The 22,507-nt window shown below is 35.6% G+C and overlaps 1 protein-coding gene across 1 annotated transcript in view; it reads right to left on the reverse strand.

Annotated features, from left to right (window-relative positions):
• The window catches only part of SRBD1 (S1 RNA binding domain 1), a 220,320-nt gene that overhangs the window by 65,593 nt on the left and 132,220 nt on the right, over positions 1 to 22,507 (reverse strand). Inside the window, exon 16 of the mRNA XM_021924804.1 lies at positions 22,257 to 22,339. Coding sequence (XP_021780496.1) covers positions 22,257 to 22,339 — 83 coding nt within the window. The remainder of the gene's footprint in view (positions 1 to 22,256; positions 22,340 to 22,507) is intronic.

Consider the following 22,507-nt stretch of genomic DNA (forward strand, 5'->3'; position numbering starts at 1 on the left):
AATTTACTTCTCCACTTCAAAACCAGAATAAAGTAAACCAGTTCATTTCAGAAAGAAGGCAGAAGCATTTTTTAAAAACTGTGTAAGAATGTATGCAGTATTATCATACATATTTACATGTAATCGTATTGCAGGTATATAGTAGATTTAGGAATAAAGTTTTTAGAATAATCATTGCCTGAGCTGCCTAAATTATTTTTTAAAGACTGCTTTCCCTTAAACCTGACTGTACAACAATCTGCATTTAGGTCAGAGCATAAACACAAACGTGCATAACTTGACACGTGTAATCTTTTCATTTTGTCTGACGATGATAAAGAGGAAAGCCATTATCCTAACTCTGAAGGCCACTCAGAGGGAAATCTTCTGAAGCATAGGGAAGGGGACTTCCCTGTCATCCCCCTTCTGATAGGGATAACAAGTAAACATTTTCTCCCTGACACAACTTTGCAATGTATGTAGTTAGTTAAATCCTGCAACTGCAGATTTTTTTAAAGTTGACTTTAACAATAAATAGTAACCAAAAAAAAAACAGTGGTGATTTTGTATTCTAGTAGTACTTTTACTCTGGAATTAAACAGCAAATTTTCTTTCCAAAAGAGCATGTCACTGCTAACTCTGTGCATTTTTGAAAGCTATTGCCACAAAGGCACATTTATAAAATAAGCCCCACTTGTTAAAACTGTAACATTGCCACCATCACTAGAGTTTCACCTTAGTGAGTTAAATAAATATACATAAAGTAATAAACACTATATGTTTTATAGAGTTCTATGAACCAGAAAAAAAAAATCACCTTACTAAATAACCTCCTGGCAAATGCAAAAGAAAAGCTAAATTTGGTTTGCTCATATTTTCTGAGTCCCCAGAATATAAAAAGCAGTGGGGGAAACCTTATTTAACTGGAAGACTTTTGCTTATTTCATTTTCCACACTGGCCTTTCTGGAAAGTAAGGGGAAAAAAAGTATTAAACAGGAAAGAAAGAAAGAATTAGAAAACGGCAATCAATATATTTTATGTTTTAAGATGACCTTGACAGAAATTTTTCTACTGACCGAGGTGAGAGACTGAAAATAAGCTCTGTAAGAATCAGACAGGATGGCCTGCTATCCCAGGTGGTCAAACGTCCAGCAAGTAAGTTAACCCTTTTGTGTTCTTGACGGTTAAGTGATGTTAAAAAAAACTTTCCATGCTGCTGCTGTTAGATGGTTGTCATGTCAAATGTTTATTCAGAATTGAGGGATAGAAAATATTAAAATACATTGTTTCAGACTTTCTAATATATAATGGGCATTTTGTAAAGTTTGAATATAATTTTCGAGTCATCACCTGGATGCTATCAATAACAACAACACTTATTTTAAATAGCCCCAAATTATATACAGTTGAGTAAATTTTAATTTGTTTTCATTTAAGGTCTTCTAAAGTTTAGGCCAGCATGCTGAAGAAAAATATTAAACTATCTATAACCCTGTGTCAACATATGATGCTACTGGGAATGGTAAGTGAATTAATTTTCCAAGGAAAATTAATTACTTATGACTTACAGTTGTAAAAGCAAACAACGTAACTCTGGATTAGGGCACGTTTAATTTCTGTTTGTAGTAGCGATTAAATTAATTTCATCTAATTCATGGTATGTAATGGAAAGCAGAACAAAAATGAAATTCTAGACAATGGCTGACATAGAAAATATATATATTTATGAAGCTGATTCAAAAATAAAGGTCATGGATATTAATCACTGGATAATAGACCTGTATTTTTAATGGCTCTGTAATAATGGGTGTTTATAGCATCATTTTTTAAAAAGTATTATGAAATAGAAAAGTCTAACACAGAAAAACAAAATAGAAAACTATAACATCACCTAATACTCTTCCCTGTCACCCCAAAGAAGGCCACTGGAATAAGGATTTATATACCTTTTATTTATAACTGAATAATTTTTGTCCACACAGATTTGGGCAGCTAAAATTAAATATACCATTAAATGATTTGTGGATGAAGTTCTTAAAATTACAACTAAATACTCTTCCCTTGACACCCAACCACTAAAGTGCTTTTAAAATGGATCATCTGTGATTCATTTGACTGAATTATGCACCTGAGCACTACTAGGACAACAGATTTTGGCCAACAGAGCCCTAAGAATACATGCACAGCTGTGCATATGAAAATATTCACCTTTTATGTGCCATTACTGCCTACCTGCTCCAATTAAGCTAGAAGTAATCTTTTAATTTCAAATCCCAACTTCATGGTATAGATAATATTTTAAGATAAAGAAATAAATCTTGCCTTGATACTAACTGCAGTAAAAGTAATATAAAAAATGTCATTCTCATGGTGTCTATGTTAAAAAAAAAAAAACAAAAACAAAAAACCTACAAACACATCATGTTCTGGTAACAACCTAAATATTAACTGTCACTAGCCACCTGGTGAAATCATTGATAGTCTAATTCAGCTAACATTTGGGAGTTTTTGACTTCAAGAGAGCAAGAAATTTGACACATGCATTTAAACTATTTTCAATGACTTATGCTTTTAGGAAAAAAAGTAGATGTAAACTTCAGATGAAAAACAGTATGAACACAATGCAAATGAGAATAGAAACTATACTCATATAAAATATGCTTTTCAAAATTGCACATTTTACAAATTTTAAACTAAATTATTCCCTTTCCTAGTCACAGCTCATATCTCAAAAAGCACTTACTATTCGCATATTCTCTTTTAAAAGAAAAATTAATTTATGTAATTTATGTAATGTCTTTGAGATCAAAGACAAAATAAGCAAATATGTTCTAAAATCCATTATAATTTCAAACCTATCAAACCAAGGAGAACTTGTGATGTTACTTTAGAGTTTATGAAAATAAAAAATTTTGGCACCGTAGTTTTTAAGGAGATTTTTCTGAACTACTCTGCAATGTCAAAAGATTAATTGGAGAAACCTTTCCATTCCGAGAGAAGCTGTGACCTGAGCATGATTAGAAAACATTTGTTTTATTCTGAAGGGTAAAACAAAATAAAACCACAGAAGCCTCATCTTTCTGGCTTGTTTTCCTAAAACACAGGATTACCTTTATTTCAAAATGGGATTCACTCAGCATAAGCCACATTGAAAGCAGTCTGTTTACAAATTGGCCTAAATTAAGTCTCTTTAGAGTAGGAGGTACATTCAGCTATTTTTCTGCTACTAAAGCTACCCAGAAGACTGAAACATCATCTTGGACCCTCCAACAACTTTATTTCCTTTCACGCTTGGCTTCAATATTAGAACAGTGTTTTAAGAAAAAAGACAAAGACAGAAACAAGCAACCATGTCCTTCTTCATCAGAACAAAATCTATCCTGTTATCCACATCAGTGCTGCCTTACTATATTTTTGAAAACAGAATGCTTTTCAGATTGGCAGTGGAGTCTACAAGAGAGGGAAGAGTTACACCAATACTTCCTTTTTAGAACACACACAAAACACCCTCTACATTCCCTTATATCTGAAATGAATTTCAGAAGTCTCTTCAGGTATTTTATTACAACTCACATTTATATTTCAGTAGAATGACTACAGGGGAATCACTAATTTTTTATGTAAACTATGACGTTTTGGCAAATATTATATGACCAACCGTAAATCCACAAGTCTTAAATACTAAAGAGTTGGTAATTACGTGATGAGAAACAGCTTGATTAGGGGAGAGGAAAGGCAGGCTGTCAACAAACAAACAGCTGTTTCTAATTGCCAACCCATCACTAGCTCGTGCATCCCAACAAACTAGAGTTTGTTTCTGTTGTTGCTGCTGTGTTTGTTTTTAAGCATTCTACCCTCTTCCACTCCCACCTCCAAAATACTGAGTCAATTTAGATGCAAACCACAACAGAACAATCAGACACACAAGAATAACAAGTAAAACACTATAGACTTACAAAAAAATTCTGTAGGTAATAACTAACAGAAGTTTAAAGTGTACTTTCCAATTCAACTTCAAATGCCTATCTTTCCTTCTGCAACACGTCCTGTCATTACTATTTATAAGAGGCAGGCAATGGGCCTTCACTTCCTCATTCCTGGATTATGACCACAGCAATGCTGCCACTCTCTCTGATCCTTTGTTTTGGAAGCTTTCCCCATTGGCTGCTTCTGTCCTCCCTTTCAGCAGAAGGGAATGAACATGCTTATACCTGCCAGGTGTGAACTAAATGACCTTGAGGGTCTCTTGTAACCTGAAATTAAATGATTCAGTGAATATTTGATAAGGTTAGCATATGAATAAACAATAGGAATAAATAGGACCTTAACATCAAAGGTTTAAACAAAAAAGTACTAAAGTGAATGAAATTTGTTTGATTTCATGAAGTGAAATCACTTCCACATATGCACCTTCAGGCACTTCCATGTCTAATTTTTTTCCCTTTAACATTCCTTCAGAAAACATACGGGTATCCTTATCTTATTTTCCAAGAAGGTAAAATTACTTTCCCAAGGTGACATGACACATGAGTAGCTAAACCAAGGTCCATAGCTCACTTTGGTGTCCAGGGCTCTGTGGTCTTTCCACTAAACCACACCGAACAAGGATGGTGCCAGTGAAAATGTTTCTGAAATTTTAGTTTAAAGCAGGCTCCTGTCTATGTAGGATCTTTATCTCTCAGGGAAATTTTCACTAAACACACCCTGAATAACTCAACTGCAAGGATGGGCATAGGCCAATGAGCATAGTTATGTGCGCAAGGTGTGACTAACCAAGTATTCTAATCTAGAATCCAAATTTCCTTTTACAAACTTAATGATAAACACGGGATTTATCCACAAGAAAACACGTCCTGGCTCACTGCCAACTTCCATGTTCCATTTGATTCACAATCATGCCCTGACCATCTAGCTGACTGGGTTAGACATCTTCTGCATTCTGCTGCCATCACTGGGTCAGTGTTCCGTTAATGTTAATTCTGGGAGCGTGCCCGTAAATTTGTATTTTGAAAAACTAAAAAAAGTTGCTTAGATTTGTCAACACATATCTGAGTAGGCTTCAAATCGTAAACAAAGTTTGGCTCACTTTTTTAAAAGCCTGGTTGTATTTCACACCATATGAGGAGGGCTCTGAATGAGGAACTAGGGAACAAACCACCTCTTCAAAAGGCAGCTCATAGGAGGTTGGAAGGGAGTTGAGGAAACAGGCACATAGCAAGCAGGCACAGAAGGAAACGCTGAGGAAGGCAGGGAAGAGCAGAGATAACCTTGAAATTATGGCTTCTCTATTATCTATGTTTTAAAAATAACTTATGTTCTGCATTGGTTTGTGGTGGGCATTTAGAAGGGAGAAAGGAAGAGTAACAGACTTTTCAAAACCAACTCCCAAGAATAACTTCTTAAATCTCAACCTTATAAAAAGTAGCAAAACCATTATGAACATAAATCCTCTTTTAAAAATTTAAATGCTATCTTATGTAATATCAAACATAACCTCCCCTGAAATGTCCAGGACATAGTTTACTTCTACTAGTGAAGATACCTGAAAGTTTGAGAGGCCCAACTAATGCCATTAAAACGAAGTTTTGCCGACAATCCAACTTTAAAATGAAATTTCTACCTCAATCTGGGGCTGTCCACAATCATTACTAATCACCATGACGGAAGCAGTTTCAAAGTAGATACAAAGTCACCAGGAATGACTGGTCAAGATGACCGAATAACAACCTAACCAGGCGTGCCAGTGCTCCCTCCCAGTCTACCCCATTTACAGAAACCACGGGCGTGGACCTCTCTCCTCTATAGCCTGTCTTTAAACTACACAAATAACGTTTCTCCTGGACTTTGTCAACTCTCCTGGGGAAGGGTTATGAAGGAATGACATAATTTTTAGAGTAAATGTAGGGATCTGAAGAGAAATGTGGTGTGCCACTCCAAGGAAGCAGAGATAAAATACAAAACTGATTGTTATACTTCCTTTCATGGAGACTTGTAATGTTCCAGATATAAAATACCTTAATTGCTGGCAGTTAAAAGGCTTACTGATTTCCAAGGCTTCCTGTCTCTTAATGGTTGGTACTTGGCACATCTGGAAAATGATGGGGTCTTTCAGAAATATTTCTGGGAAGATGACCTATTTTCACTCTCTCTCTACGCAGGTTCACATCACCAGATGATGCTGGATATGGCTCCACTCCAAGGAAAACAACCTTTTCTTGGTCTTTCAATGGCTGTTTATGAGTATACAAGTGCTTTCAATACAATGCAAACTTGTTAGACAAGTCCCTCTGTCAATCTCACTCTACAGTGTGTGTGCTTCTGTGTGGTACACATCCTCACCTTCTCCCATAACTGACGCCTCAGAGATTTAACCGCCTCCCTCCCCCAACTTTTAAATCTCAGAGATTGTCTTGCAAGAGATTAATTTTCTTTTCCACTATCTGCTTAAAAATGCATCCTACAAAAGGGAAGAATAGGTGCCTCATTTTCCCGGACTCTTATTTGACTTCAGATAGCTATTGTCATTCATCGGGAGCTTAGAATATTGACTTATTCTGTAGAGTCCTCTTCTGAGGTAGATGTGGGAGATATTTGGAAGCTATAAAGATGCTACTCGCTTTCGTAATGCCCTAATGTGTCGATCCTCCTCCCTTTTTTCTCTTTAGTTTGCTGATGAGAGCTGTTTAGTTCATTTACTAAATTCTTATTTTCCCACAATAAAATGAAAAGAAACAGAGATTTAAAATTGTACAAAAACACTATAGAAAAAAAGGGAATCATTTTGTAGATAAACTTCATGTTGTGGTGTTGAAAGCTAAGGTCCACAAATCAAAATGCAGTCATTTCTACAGAGTTAGGCTTTTTCACTGCACTCCCAGTGAATCACGCTGTGGTTAGTTGAAAGTGCTGTTCACATAATAAATTAACCACCTCATTTCCTTCATCACCAAAATATACATAGCGCCCTCATACAGATTTGTTTTAATAAAAGTAATAAAGCAAGCCCAGAGGTTATGGCTGTTATGACATAATCACACCTCTGAGATTTAAAAACACTCACTTGCACATCATGCCTCAAACAGTCTTTGCAAGTCCCCTTCCAACAAAACCTAACTGCATTCATACCCTCTGGCCCCATGTATTCCAAATAAATAATGAAACAAAAGCCTTGTATATGTCAGAAAATTCTCCCTTTCAATTATGCATTTGAAAAGAATATACACTTTTTAATAATACAGTACAATAAACAGTTTGGGTGCCATTATCTAGATTATTAAAGACAATATATCAGCAGAGTTAAAAGTACACTAAGAGGAGATTGACACCATCCTGGCGAACATGGTGAAATCCTGTCTGTACTAAAAAAAATACCAAAAAAAAAAAGATTAGCTGGGCGTGGTGGCAGGTGCCTGTAGTCCCAGCTACTTGGGAGACTGAGGCAGGAGAATGGCATGAACCCGGGAGGTGGAGCTTGCAGTGAGCCGAGATTGCACCACTGCACTCCAGCCTGGGCAACAGAGCGAGACTCTGTCTCAAAAAAAAAAAAAAAAAAAAAAAAAAGTACACTAAGAAGGCAGCCAACTTGCCCACTGTCCCACCCAAAAATAGATTTTTTAAGGTTAGTTGTTCAAAATGACAACACATGTATTTCTGTGGACTGATAAACAATTTTCATTCTACACAAATCTAGGATAAGTAACTTTTCTTACCTGGTAATGATATGTAATTATTGAGAATAACCCGGGGGGGGAAATATCTCTTGTCAATAAAATTTTCCCTCACTACAGACTTTTACCATTAGAATTCCTTTCCATGATCGCCAGAAAGAAAGACACTGTAACACAATTGTCTATAGCATAAGATAGACTGGGTGGAGAACTTTGCCATGAGTGAATCCATACCATAATTCAATAAGGCCACCCTTCCTGTCTCTGTACCACATTATAATCAATTTGCAGGCAGGGTTTATTTCCCACCTCAACTCTTATACCTTAGGCCCTCCTACAGGATTATGCATTTAATGCCTACTGTCCCTATAATAATGATGATGTCTTCCCCTTAAATTCAAAATGTAAGATAATCTTACAGGCAATTACATTAGCCTGTGCTATTCTTAAAGATCATGATCAACACACACTCCAACACACACATATAAAGGAATGAGTTAATCAACATACCTGAAAAATAACACGTATCAGATATTCAGGATACAGTTTTGAAATTCTCAGAAGTAGCCTCCCTAGTACTTATACATTTTATTTCTCTTCTCAATTGCTATAATCACCTAGCACAATCTTATATTTGGGTTCTCAACATTTTTTCTAATGTGAACATTATTATATTACATGGTATTTTCCCTGAGTAAAGTTAAACATTACATCCAAGATTCTTAGTGTGCCAAACATTATATCCATACATTATATCCCAAAATTCAGCAAAGCAGTAATACTTTTATGAAGGATTAAACATTTTTGGAGTAATCTTATTGCACTATTTTTAGTCTACAAACTGTGCATCCACACACACCAATACATGCATCCACACATAGCCAGTATACTAAAAACTTCCTTAGGGCTCTGTATCAAAGATAAAATTACTAAGAATGTCCATAACTTACATTTTGATGAATAAGTTCACTTTAAAGGAAAAATTCTATTCTGATGAATCCCATGGTAACACAGATTTTTCTTGGATAAAGATATTATACTTTACATTAGAAGTCCTAATTGCTGATTTAGCCATAATCAAAGAACATTCCTCTGATGTGTCCTGGTAAGGATTACTTCCACCAAAAACAGAACATGCATTGCGGAGGGGGTAAAGAAATGAAGAGATGGATGCTAAATTAAAGAACTCTAGTTCCTTCAGCCATAGCACTCCTTCTCCACTTTCCTTAGGCATTCTCACTTCAACTACATGGCTGTTCTAATGCTCTCTGGCCCTAAATTATCAAACACCTTTCAAGCAGGTGCTCACATACAGAACTCCCACAGAAAGATCCAAGTCAAAAGAGAACAGAAGGGAGATGAGGTGTGCAAGATAGCTCTCTCCTATCCCATTAGGTTTCAAGAACCTTTTGCTTACCAATTCACAGAAAAACGATGTTCTAAGGCACCTTTTGAAAAGACATTTCATGTCCTCAGATCATTGGTTAAATGGCAAATACAATAAAGAAATAACAGTCCTTATAAAGGGTCAAGTAGTAAAGAGCTGTAAGTGTCACCTCCATACACTGAATTACACAAAGCATTCTATCATAAAGAAGGGAAAGAATGTGGCATTGGTTATTCTGGTCACTACCTCAGCTTTGAGACAGATTACATTTTGAATATGTTAACAAGGCCTTCACAAGGCCAGCCATTCACTATAAACTAAATCCAAGGGCTTGAAATTCGCACAGAGAAAAACGCTGAGACACAAAATTGGAGACTGGATCAGTGTTCCAGATCACAGAATGTGTAAATGAGACAGAATATTTTCAGGAAACTGAAGTCTGAACACTAAAGCTCTAAAAATGTATACAAAAGTATAAAAAGTAAGTTGTATGCCAAATACAACCTAATAAAATAAGAAAAAAAGGCTATTTATGAAATAATAAAGTAGTTTTACCAACATCTTTACACATTTGTCATAACTATTCTCAATCGAGTACCAATACTCTGTTAAAAAGAAACTGTCATGGTTGAAATTGTGCGTGAACGTGCACGCGTGCGCGCACACACACACACACACACACACACACAGAGTCATCCCTTGGTATCCATGGGGGATTTTTTCTAGGACTCCCTGCAGATATCCGAATCCATAGGTACTCAAGGCCCTGATACAAAATGGTGTAGTATTTGCATTTAACCTATGCTGCACAACCTCCTGTATACTTGAAATCATCTCTAGATTACTTACAATACCTAATACAGTGTAAAGGCTATTTAAATAGTTGTTATACTGTATGGTTTAGGCAACAATGACAAGGAAAAAAAGTCTGTACATGTTCAGTACAGATGCAACTATCCTTTTTTTCCCCTCAATATTTTCAATCCGTAATTAGTTGAATTTGGACGCCCCAGATATGAAGGGCTGACTATATACACAAGTATACATTTATGTGTGTGTGTGTATATATATACACACACACACACACACACACACACGAATGTGACTATCAAAATTCTGCTGGGAAATGATCCAGACTGCAAGAACACACCAAGGTCCCTGTCTGGACAAAAAACTGAACAAATTCTTACCTTGAACATAAAGGACTTAACACTTTTAAGGATCAAAGTATAAGACTGGAAGAAAACTAGAAAGGAAAACAATGATTTTCAACATATTTTCTTCAAAGGAGTTTCATTTTAAAAATACCAGTTAACAGTTCAGGTTTAAAAATTTAAGTGAAAGGCTACACTTTTTAATGTAACCTTGATTTTTACAAGATTTCCAGGTGTTCTGAATGCACGTTACAGTGCATTACATTACAGTGCATTCAAAACACCTGGATCTAAGAACATTTGTGACCAGGTTACTTTTTTTTATTTTAAATGAACAAGAATTGTTTTAAAATTAAACACAATAGACACATTTTCAGTTCTGATCCCACTTCAACAATAATTTGGAGAGGCTACAAAATTTTATAGTGTGTTTATAATAAAGTTTAAAAAAATACAATAAATGGTCAACTATACCAATAATTTACCATGCATTCATTCAGAAATACTTACTGAGTATCTACCATGTGCCAGGTCCTGGGAGCTGTAAATACAAGAGGAGGAAACACCCTGCCCTCATATAAGGGCTTTTATTGCATTAGAAGAGAAACACAGTAAGCAAATAAATACTGTGATTTCAGACACTTAACACTAGCTGTTCTTTTGTGTGTGTTGAGGGGGCAGTTAGCCGGGAGCAGGTTCCTGCTTCACAGAGAAGATAAGAAATGTAGGGGAACAACTCCTTACAGTCCTGCTATCTTCCATCTCTTCCCAGGCACCTACTACCCCACAGGAGTCTCTCTGGAGTTCCTCTCCATTTTCTTCCTTAGGCTATTCCTGGAGGCATCCTGTGGATGCCATCTCCTCAGGCAACCAGCTGCCTCCCTCTTCAGCATATTCACTTTCTCATTCTCTACTTCTACCTCCTCCCAGTGACATTCAACACCTTCAAATCCTGACCTCCTTAAATAACTCTCTTCCCTAAACATTTGCATACACTTGTCTCTCAAATGCTTACCCTTCATTCAGTCCCGGATTTACTTCTTTCTGACTTCCGCCTCCACCGCTCCAGTGAAATTATTTTTATGGTCATCATCAACATTTTAAATGGGTAAGTTCACTTAAAAGGAAAATTTCTTTAAAGGAAACATTTAAAATTAAACACAAAAGACACATTTTTCAGTTCTGTTCCTATTTCATCTTGGCAGTGTTTTACAATACGGATTTTTGCTTCTTCAAACTCTCACCCTTAGATACTGGCATGTCCTAATTTTCCTCCTACATTACATACACTGCAATGTGCATTCAAAACACCTAGAAATCTTGTTAAAATCAGATTCTGATTCAACAGGCCTGAGGGCCCAGGAGACCTTCAGCAGGGTCTCCTGTTAATCACAACAGACCAGCAGCACAGTTATCACCTGAGTGCTTACTAAGAAACACAGACTCTCATTGCTCACTCCAGGTTAACTGAATCAGAATTTGCATATTTAACAAAGGGATTTTATAAGCATAGTCAAGTTTGAGGAGCATTAGAGACCAGTGGTTCTCAAACCTACGCCAATAAAACACAGATTACAGGTCCAATCCCCCAGAATTTCTGATCCTACAGGTCTGGGAGGGAAGTGAAAGAATGTGCATTTCTAGCAAATTGGAGATGATATTGATGGTGCTATTCTAGTGACTGTATTTTGAGAACTAGTGATTCTCTGCCCTGGTTGTACATATGAATCACAAGTGAATTTTAAGAAGCTTGTTGACATGTGGGGCCCACCCCCAGACCAATTAAACTATAATCTCTGGGGATGTAGCCTAGGCATTTTTAAAAAGTCCCCTGCATAATGTTAAGGTTTCTCATTTAAATAATTTAAGAGTAAGGGAAGGAGGTAATGGCGAAAAGAAAATAGTATATGATAAATGCTAGTTAAATGACAGTACCATTGTTGTAACATATACCATAATTCCTTAAACATCTGCTCTACCCAACTCTGCCCCGTATATGAGCACTAGAAATTTGGCAGTCTACAGGTTTGTCGTAGGCCACGTCTGTCTAAAATGACTATGGGGGAAAAATAACTATTTAATTCTTAAAATTCACAGAAGAAAAACCTACTATTTATGAGATAAGGTATGTTTTAAGATAGTGTCAAAACTGTGCCTTACAAAGCATTTGACTTCGTGCAACATTAGGGGCTTGACAAAGATTTCTAAGAATATTATGAAGGGAAAGGTGACCTATAATATTAAATGTATATTTAAATTTTCACTAACAATGAAAATAGCTTTTTTCTGATTATAAGTAAATTCTCATTGTAACATACACACGTACACACACATCCATCAATGTATAGGGAAGACACTAAAACCAACTGAAAGCCAAAGTTCCCAAGTTAAAGCATCTTTAGCATTTGATCAAGCTTTCCTGCATCTTTTTAAAAACTTATGAAATATTTAACAAAAGTTACAGAGTATAAGATACACCAACCAGTTTAAGAAATAAGATATTATAAATATGATTGAAACTCCTGGCGTACCTCTCCTAGTTCCCATTTTTCTCTCATTCAATGCCCCATCCAAACTATCATCTTAAATTCTGTGCTTATTTTTATAATCTTACTATATATAGGTATTCATAAACACTATATATTTTATATTTTTAAATTTTTTATCAGTCCCATAATACTGTACATATTCTGCAACTTACGTTCTCTCTTAACATTACATCTTATGAGGTTTCTCTGTATTAATCTAGCAGCTCTAACTGGGTCATTTTCACTGCTCTATCTATCTATCTGTCTGTCTGTCTGTCTATCTGTCTGCTCTTTCACAGTCTTGACTTTACTAGTATATCTTTCCAGTTTCCAGATGATGAGCACAGTATTTCCAAATTTTCACTACTATAAATATTGCTTCAATTAATTTTTTTTTTTGACACAGGGTCTCACTCTGTTGCCCCAGCTGGAGTGCAGTGGCGTAATCACAGCTCACGGCAGCCTTGATCTTCCAGGCCCAAGTGATCCTTCCACCTCAGCCACCCCAGTAGTTGGGACTACAGGTGTGCACCACCGTGCTCAGCTAATTGTTTTATTTTTTTGTACAGATGAGGTCTCACTATGTCACTCAGGCTGGTCTTAAACTCCTGGGCTCCCAAAGTGTTGGGATTACAAGTGTGAGCAACCATGCCCAGTCTCAATGAATTTATTGTGTATGTCTTCTTATGTTCACTTTAGAGAATTTTTCTAGGCTATATACATTTTGCAACAGAATTGTCGAGTTGAAGAGAATTCTCATCTCCAACTTTGTTAACTTCCACTGCTCTCCAAAGTGGTGGTACCAATTTATACGGCTACAAATAATGTAAAAGATTCCAAGTGTTCCACATGCTTGCTAACATCTGAATTATCAGACTAATTATTAACAACAGCCTGAAGGGTTTATGGCTTTAGCGTGCATTTCCTCCATTCATGGTGAGAGAAAGAATTTTTTTCCTATCTTTATTATTCTTTTGTATCTCCTCTTCTGTGAATTGCCTATTCATAGCCTTTGCCTGTTTTTCTCTGGAACTGTCTTTTCATGTCTTGATTTCCAAGAAATCTTTATATATTCCGTATCATTTACAGTTTATGTGTTGTAAATATAATACCTTCTCCCTGTCTATGGATGGTCAATATATTGTTTTCTGACTGAGAGATGTTTTATATTCTAACGCAGTAGAATTTACTAATCTTTTCCTTTATGATAGTATTTTTAATGTCATATAATTTTTTAAATGATCATATAATTATTAGTTTTAAACACTGAAAGTACCTCAAAGTTTTAGAAATTGTAACAGTGATTTTTGTGCTAACGTATGAAACTAGAAAACTAGAAGGTGAACTTGAAACTGAAATGGATCTAGTTTCACCGCCAAGGTCAATGACATACACAGAGTAAGCAAACAAAAGATAAAGGAAATTAGATATGTCATTTTAATAATTTAAGGCATTATTGGTAAAAGGTTCTTCAAATCACGCTATCATTTCACATTTCTTTTAAAGATAAGTAATGGTGTTACACTAGGTTATGTGTGTATATATATGGCTTATTACATTGTTGGTGATTTCTAGGAACTTGAGAAAACTAAAGCTAATATTTCAACATAGGAAGCATAATTCATCCTGAAGCGAAAAATACCCAGAAAAGAAATTTTAAAACTTGAAATTTAAGGAATAAATAGCAAATTCTAACACATGAGATGGGTTCATACACCTAGTCAAGGTCAATTACTTGTTTTCCTTCAGTTAGGTCTCTGCTTTGTCACAAGTGAATGCAATATCGGAATTGCAAGGCTAACTCTGAATTTCACTTATAATACCTTGTAAAGCAAAGATTCAGTACAGCCCATATCCTGGGCCTTAGAGTCAAGGGACAAGATTGCAAAACCATTTTGGCAGAGAATTCAGCTGTGTAAATAATGCCTCAGTTTTAGAACAATTTCCTCTGTTTCACCTTTGTGTTTTCTCTATTTCAAAATACTGCTTTTGTGTATGGGGCAAAAATCCAGACAAAAGTCACCTAGGTGACTGGGCATGGGACAGACTCTTTTCTGTATCCCACTATACAATGATAATTAAGGAATTAACATGTTTTAAAAGATATGAGCAAACACTGTAGAACAGATGAGAAACCTTACTTTATTCAGACCTAAACTAAAACTCCATTTAATAATCTCTACATGTTGACTATAAAACAGTTTAAGTTGTTTTTTATTTTTTTGATTTGTTTTTACATAGAATTGATCCCACAGAGCAGGAATGAAAGAAAATGCAAATTCCCACCTTTGAGGTTTTACTGTGAAAAATTTCCGCTGGGAAGATGATTTTCCTTTTACAGTAACTATTCATTATCCACAATAATGAAGAATAAAGATGGCTGGATATAGAATCCAATAAGAGTTCCAAAAACTTATTTTGGCCAACCATTTCATTCTCTATCATCATCAAATGATCTAACAGAGAGGCACAAAAGGAGGAAAGAGCACTGTTCTGAGTCTTTCCTACTTTACTGTGTGTGTTCATTACCAAATGGAGGTGTTAATGAGCATGAAAATATCTAAAACACAGTCCAAAGAAGAAAAAAATATCAAGTAAATCCAGTGTATTTAAGTTGTGCTTTCAGGATATGACAAGGCCAAGCTAAACCACCATTCCCCATGTCCCAGAGAACTCAACAGAGCCAACCCTGCATCATCCTGCTCTCACTCTGGAGTGTTTTCTTGGGAGTAACACCAAGCCACTTTCCAGCAAAGTCTTTAGGGGTCAGTTAGGGATATGTTGTCATTTGACCACACTGGCTGCCTCTCTCTCCAGAAATAATGACAGGCATGTGTTTTTAAAATCACCTCTCCCCATTTTCTAAGACAAGGATTGGAATGCTGCCTTTAGCATTTTAGCTGTTATTAAACCAAAAGTATTTTAGTTTCTATTGAAATAATATTATAGCTTCTATTATTTCATCTATTTAACATTCTCTCTTTGAACAGCTTTCATTTTTTAAATCAGCAGTGTTTGTCCATCTACTCGTATCTTAAATCAAAATGAAAATAAGTATTAAGTTTACACTGAAAGTACTTAGAAGTACAGATTAAAAATAAATTCAGTCCCACTCTGGTTGTAAGGGAAATCTATGGTAATGGCTACACATTTCACAACAAATTTTTCCTAATACATATTCACTATAGGAAGTCTGGAAAACAAAAAGTGAAAAAAAAAATCACATCAACCGAAGAATAAGTATCAGTCACCTGCTGAGTTTTTTTCTTCAATGTAAACGCATGCCTACATTTTTAAAACACAAATTGGTTTTCTTTTTTTATTTATTTATTTTTCTTTTTGAGACGGAGTCTCGCTCTGTCGCCCAGGCTGGAGTGCAGTGGCACGATCTCAGCTCACTGCAAGCTCCGCCTCCTGGGTTCACGCCATTCTCCTGCCTCAGCCTCCAGAGTAGCTGGGACTACAAGCCCCACCATCACGCCCGGCTAAATTTTTTTTTGTATTTTTTAGTAGAGATGGGGTTTCACCTTGTTAGCCAGGATGGTCTCGATCTCCTGACCTCATGATCCACCTGCCTCAGCCTCCCAAAGTGCTGGGATTACAGACGTGAGCCACCGCACCCGGCAAATTGTTTTTATTCTGCATCAACCACTTTGTTGAAATTTAAAAATATTATGTCAAGAGCAATTTCTCACGTTATTAAATCTTCCTTGAAAGCCTGTTTTAAATAGTTGTATATTTCAACTCATACCATAATTTTAAAAACTATTTTGCTATTATAGTTGCTTCTAATATTTTGCTATTACAGCAAACTTATGTATGAATCTTATCAGCAGTTCTTACTGTCTTAGAACTAGCTAAAGGGAGAACTAAAAGAAATGAATTTTTACAAGTGCATTTTAATAGATATTAACTATTTGCTAGAAACAGTAATTTAGACTTCTACCAGCAGTGTATATAAATGTTCACCTCACTGTATCCTTCTGACTTGCACAGATTTTTTCATCTTATTACAACTTTACTTAATTGTTTGGTTGAAATAATAACAGCTTTTAAAATTTGGGTTTCTTTGATAGAGAGAAATTTGTATATCTTCCACAGTAAATGGTATGCAGTGGCTCTTTACATATTTTATGTAAATATTTTATATAAACCAACTACAAATGTATATAAATAAAAAATAAAACAAAACCTTAATAATAAAATACGTAGTTATCACATATACATTTGTGGCAAATAATTTTCCTAATTCATGACATGGCTTTAAAATTATGTGTTAATAAATGACCCAGCAAATCCACTCTGAGGTATACATCCAAGAGAAATAAAAACATACATAGAAACTTGAATGAAAATGTTCACAGCAGCATTATTTATAATAGTTGAAAGGTAAAAACAATCAAAAAGTCTAACAACTGATGAATGAACAAAATATCTCACACACACATATACACACAATGGAATACTACTTAGCCATAAAAAAAGAATGAAGTACTGATACATACTGCAATGCAGACCACCTCTGAAAACATTATGATGAAAGAAGTCAATCATAAAAACCCACATATTGTATGATTTCATGTATATGAAGTATCTAGAGGAAAATAGATTAGTGTTGTCTAGGGCTGGCAAAGAAAGGACAATGGAGAATGACTGCTAATGAATGAGTTTCTTTTTGGGGTGATGAAAATGTTCTATTTTCACAACTCTATGACTATACTAAAAAAATCATTGACTTGTACATTTTAAATGAATGAATTGTATACGTGCAATTATGCACATATCAATAAAGCTGGGTTTCTTTGTCTTTTTAAGAGATGAGTGTCTCACTATGTCATCCAGGCTGGAGTGCAGTGGTTATGCACAGGCATGATCATTGCTCACTATCGCCTTAAACTCCTGGGCTCAAATGATCGCCTGCCTCAGCATCTTAAGTAGCTGAGGCCAGGTGTGTGTCACCATGCCTAGCTTCAAGCTGTTTTTAAAATGTATATATTAATATGGTATGGTCTACTAAGACTCCTGCAAAACCAGTGAATTTGTCTCATCTAATTTTTAGAAAAGTTAGTAATATGCATATTTCTTGAAGCTATGCTCTTAGGTAACAGATTGCTCAGGGCACTTATATTTTCTTGGAAGACTATTATTAATATGAAATATCTTTCTTTTTCCTATTTAATGATTTTGCCTTAAGTTCTATTTTGTCTAATGTCAATACTGCTATGGCTGTCTTTTTCATTTAAGTGGAACATTTTAATCCCAACCTTTAATATCAAGGCTGTTTTTTTCTTTAGGAGTGTCTCTTGCACATATATAACTTAAAGCTGTGCTTTATTTTGTAAAGTCTGAAATTCTATTAATAGGAGAAGTTAGCCCATTCACTTTTAAATACCTATTACTTATTCCTATCTCCTTATATTTTATTGTTTATTTCCTATACTTTCTTATTTTCTCTTCTCTACCTTTGGATGAAATTATAAACTTTTTACATTTTACTCTCATGACTTATATTAACTATCTTATTTGTGGTTGTTCTTCATATGTTTCAGGTTACATTTTTAATCAAATTCTAGAGTTAATTTATATCTGAATCTTTTTCCTGAAAAAGAATCTTAATACTTTTTATCATTTCTTTTTCTTCCACTCTCTCATGTTGAACTGAGCTGATCCAGACTTAAATATTTAAAGATTAACATTATAGATTTTAAAAACTATCAGGCTCAACTATACATTTTACTGTGTGTACATGTTTCCCATGTCATGTCTTTCCCTTCTTTGGACACTCCCCTGCTTTTGGGAAGGGAGTACTTCTATAAATTCTTTCAAAGAAGGTGTGAAACAATCAGAGAAGGTTCAAAATTGTTTTTATTTTCCACTCACACTGAATTGATGGTTTGCCTCATTTAGAATTGTAAGTTCAAAATGTTTTTTTCCCACAACTTCACAATTACTGCATTCTATCTTCTATCATTTATTTTTTTATCAATAATAGGCCTGATGTCAATCTCATTCTTTCCTTTGCAGATAAACTATGTTTGCTCTCTGAATACTTTGTCAGTTCCTCTTTATCACGTATTCTGAAATTTCATAAGCAAGCATTTAGTGTAGGCCTTTTGTTATTCTTTACTTCTGCCCTCATAAGGTGTTTTCAGAAGACTTGTCTGTCTTCAGTTTGGGAAAATTTCCTTCTATTACTTCTGTGATTATAACTCCATACTATTTCAATTTTACATCAGATGAACACTGAAGGTTTAGAATGTCTTCTATATTGTGTGACTTTTGTTCATGCTTTCCACCGTTTTCAGTTCAAAACTGTATTCTGAAGGAACTCAATCTTCCAATTCATTAATTTGCTTTTAACTGTGTCCACTCTATTTAGTCCAATTATGCATTTTAATCCTGGTAATTACATTCTTAAATTCTAAGATATTTGATAGGTTTGCATTCATTTTAATACATATGTTCTTTATAAATGCAATAATCTCTCTTTTCTCTCTGTGAATCTTACTTTCACTTATTTCAAAGTCTCTCTTACCTATTCATTGTCTCACTGGGTATTGCCTTTTGTTTATTAAGTTTGGTGCCTCATTTGTCTACCATAGGTTTTCCTCAAATGTTTAATCATTCTTGGTAGTGAGATCGTTTCAGAGTCCCTAACTGTCTGTCTATGTATGCTGTTTCTGTTTACTATTCCTCACCTCCAGTGATAATGTGGGAAATGTGGGACATCATGCCAGGTGTCATGTACATGGCAGGAATTTGTCTTCTCAGGATGAGGCTCCTTGAGCTTCCTGACAATCGAAGGTCTCTTGAGGTATCTCCCAGCCTCTCTGGCCTATGTTAAGGTCATTGCTTTAGCTTGGATTCAGAGTATATTGGCGGAGGAGGTTACTACAGGCCTAGCTTCTCTATATGTATCTCCTTATCTAATATTTCAGACCTTCTCCCCACTATTTGAATCTGACTAGTTTGGCTCTACCTGGAACTGCACCTACCTCAAGAACACATTGATACACAACGATCTGTATATGTTTTGAACTGTGACTCCACCAGGTTTTATTTCTCCGTGGGTGTGATTCCTCATGCTTAGTATCTGTAAGGAATTCCTGAGATTTCCATCCACTAATGGGAGGGACCCTTTCTTGTTTTCCCATGTCGTTATCAATTTATTCGAATAAATGTATATTTATATAGGTACACATGTACACCTTTTCTGTCAACGCATGGAATTAGGAGTTGTGAATATGCAGCTGATGATGGTAGTGTAATTAAAGAAAAGCATTAATTCAGCCTACCATCTTGATCACGTTCTTAGTTTCATTATTTGCTGAACAGTGAGTGGTCCAATGCTAATACAGCTATTTTTTTAAATCTCAGACTCGTATATCCAACTCCTATTTGACATCTTTCCTTGAATTTCTTATAGGCATCTCAAGCTTAACATGTCTAAAACTGAATTACTGATTTTAATCCACCAAACCTGCTCTACTCAAGCATCATCTACATATCAGAACCCTTGGAGCAAATTCTTCATAATTCCTTTTCCCTCAGTTATTACCACATAGACCTGACAAAATAGACTTGACTTCTTTCCATCTTCACTGCCATTAACTTTGTCCAAGCACTATTATTTGTCACCTGGGCCAATACAAGAACCTCCTAGTTGTTCCTATTGCTTCTCTTCTTCCTAAGTCACTCTTCCCAGATCAGCCAGAGCCAATGCTTAAAAATATAAATCAGATTATGTCACCTCCCATTGCTTAAAACTCTTCTATTACTTCTCACTGCTGTTAAAATAAATTCCGAAGTCTTTCACATTAAATGTTATCTCTGAATCCCAATCTGGAGGTTAAGTCTCCACTATTTATTTAAAGATCTCTTTGAAGTCAGTAGCTTATTAGCCTGCCCAGGTTTCATAAATTTGGAAGCTTCTCTTTATTCCACTACCTTGCCAAGATGCTCCATAACTTTATCTTGAATGAATATAATTCCTCTTCATTATAACGCCTGTATCACAAAACTGTTATAGTTGTACTTTTTCTTTTTCGAGATGGAGTCTCGCTCTGTCACCAGGCTAGAGTCCTGTGGCGCAATCTTGGCTCACTGCAACCTCTGCGTCCTGGGTTCAAGTGATTCTCCTGCCTCAGCCTTCCATGTAGCTGGGACTACAGGTAAACGCCACCATACCTGGCTAATGTTTGTATTTTTAGTAGAGATGGAGTTTCGTTATGTTGGCCAGGCTGGTCTCAAACTCTTGACCTCCAGTGATCCACCTGCCTTGGCCTCCCAAAGTGCTGGGATTATAGGCATGAGCCACTGCATGTAGCCAGTTGTACTCTTTAGATAACAGTCATTTCTATCTACCTGTAGCTAGATCAGTCCCTTTACCAACTATCTTTCTGAAATGAGTAAGTCCAGTTAAAAGTCTGAATGCCTTAGTCCAACTTGCTATAAAATGGAAATATTCCCAGTTGAATCTCAATATATGACAGGTTAATCCAAGCTTTGCTACCATGTGATCTTGGGTAAATGTCTTAAGTACTCCAGGACACAGACTCTTTTTCTATCAAATGAGGAGGGTAGGGTTACACGAATTCTAAGGTGTCTTCCATATCTAGTAGTCACAAAATCCATGACATGATATATTTCTTTAGAAAAAGTGTAGTATAGTACCTATCATTCAAATCCCATAAAAATTATACAGAAGGAAATACTCTATTTCACAATTAACAGCTTTTGACAAAGAGGAAAACAATTTGACCCAAACCTTCTGGAGACAACTTAAGCCCCACGTACTATTTTGCTATCACCATAAATTCACTCTGCCAACGTTTAGTGCTGTCTTGAATTGTCCAATGAACACATACAACCTCAAGAATTAAAAATACAGTAACAACAAAAATGAGTACTACTATTACCTACCACTTCTCTAATCACACATAAGATCTACTTACTACTGTGAACATCAAGATCAATGCACGATATCACTATTGTAATTATTTTAGAATGCCACGAACTGCACCCATGTAAAGTAACAAACTTAATCAACTGAATGGTTTTAGACTATTTTGGGTAACGACCAAAAACGAACTATAATAATCAAGTAGGAATGGGAAATACAGGAAAAAAACAAGACAGAGAAGGTACCAAAAACATTTCCTTGAAAGGTCAATAAAGATCAATAGTTCATACCGGTTTACACAAAGAGCCAACATGTCCCTGTAGCACCTCCATTTTTATAATAATGTTAAAAGAAGAGGCTCTCTCTCCAAATTAGTTATTAGTTTCATCCAGTGTTTTCATAGTCTTTAAATCTGACCACAGTCAATTCTAAGTCTTAATCAAAATCATTAACACCAGAACAACGATGACAAAAATAATTCCCTCCTTCCCTGATGACTTAAAACTCCTACTTCCCACAAACTGTATAACCTTGAAAATGGGAATCTACTCCCACAGACACTTAATTACTATGCCAGGTTTGAGTACTGCTCCTTGTATGGATGGATTTCATAAATTAAATGATCCACATTGCTTTACCTGATACATTCCAACTCCAATGTGCTTCGGCTCAATTTTCACTAGCTCAGCTAATGGATCTTGTACACGCCTTGCTATGGAAACTGAAAAAATAGAATCAGAAAACAAGTATGACTTAATGTGAAAAGCAGTACCTAATAATTACTTACATTAGTTCCTCATAATGTAAGTACTTAATCCTGTCCCTCCTCATCATCCCTCTAAAAAGGCCAACAATTTAGCTAAGTTTCAAAGTTCTCTTTTCCCCGTAC

Source organism: Papio anubis, chromosome 14 (genome assembly GCF_008728515.1).
Source record: "Papio anubis isolate 15944 chromosome 14, Panubis1.0, whole genome shotgun sequence".
NCBI classification, from domain to species: Eukaryota; Metazoa; Chordata; class Mammalia; order Primates; family Cercopithecidae; genus Papio; species Papio anubis.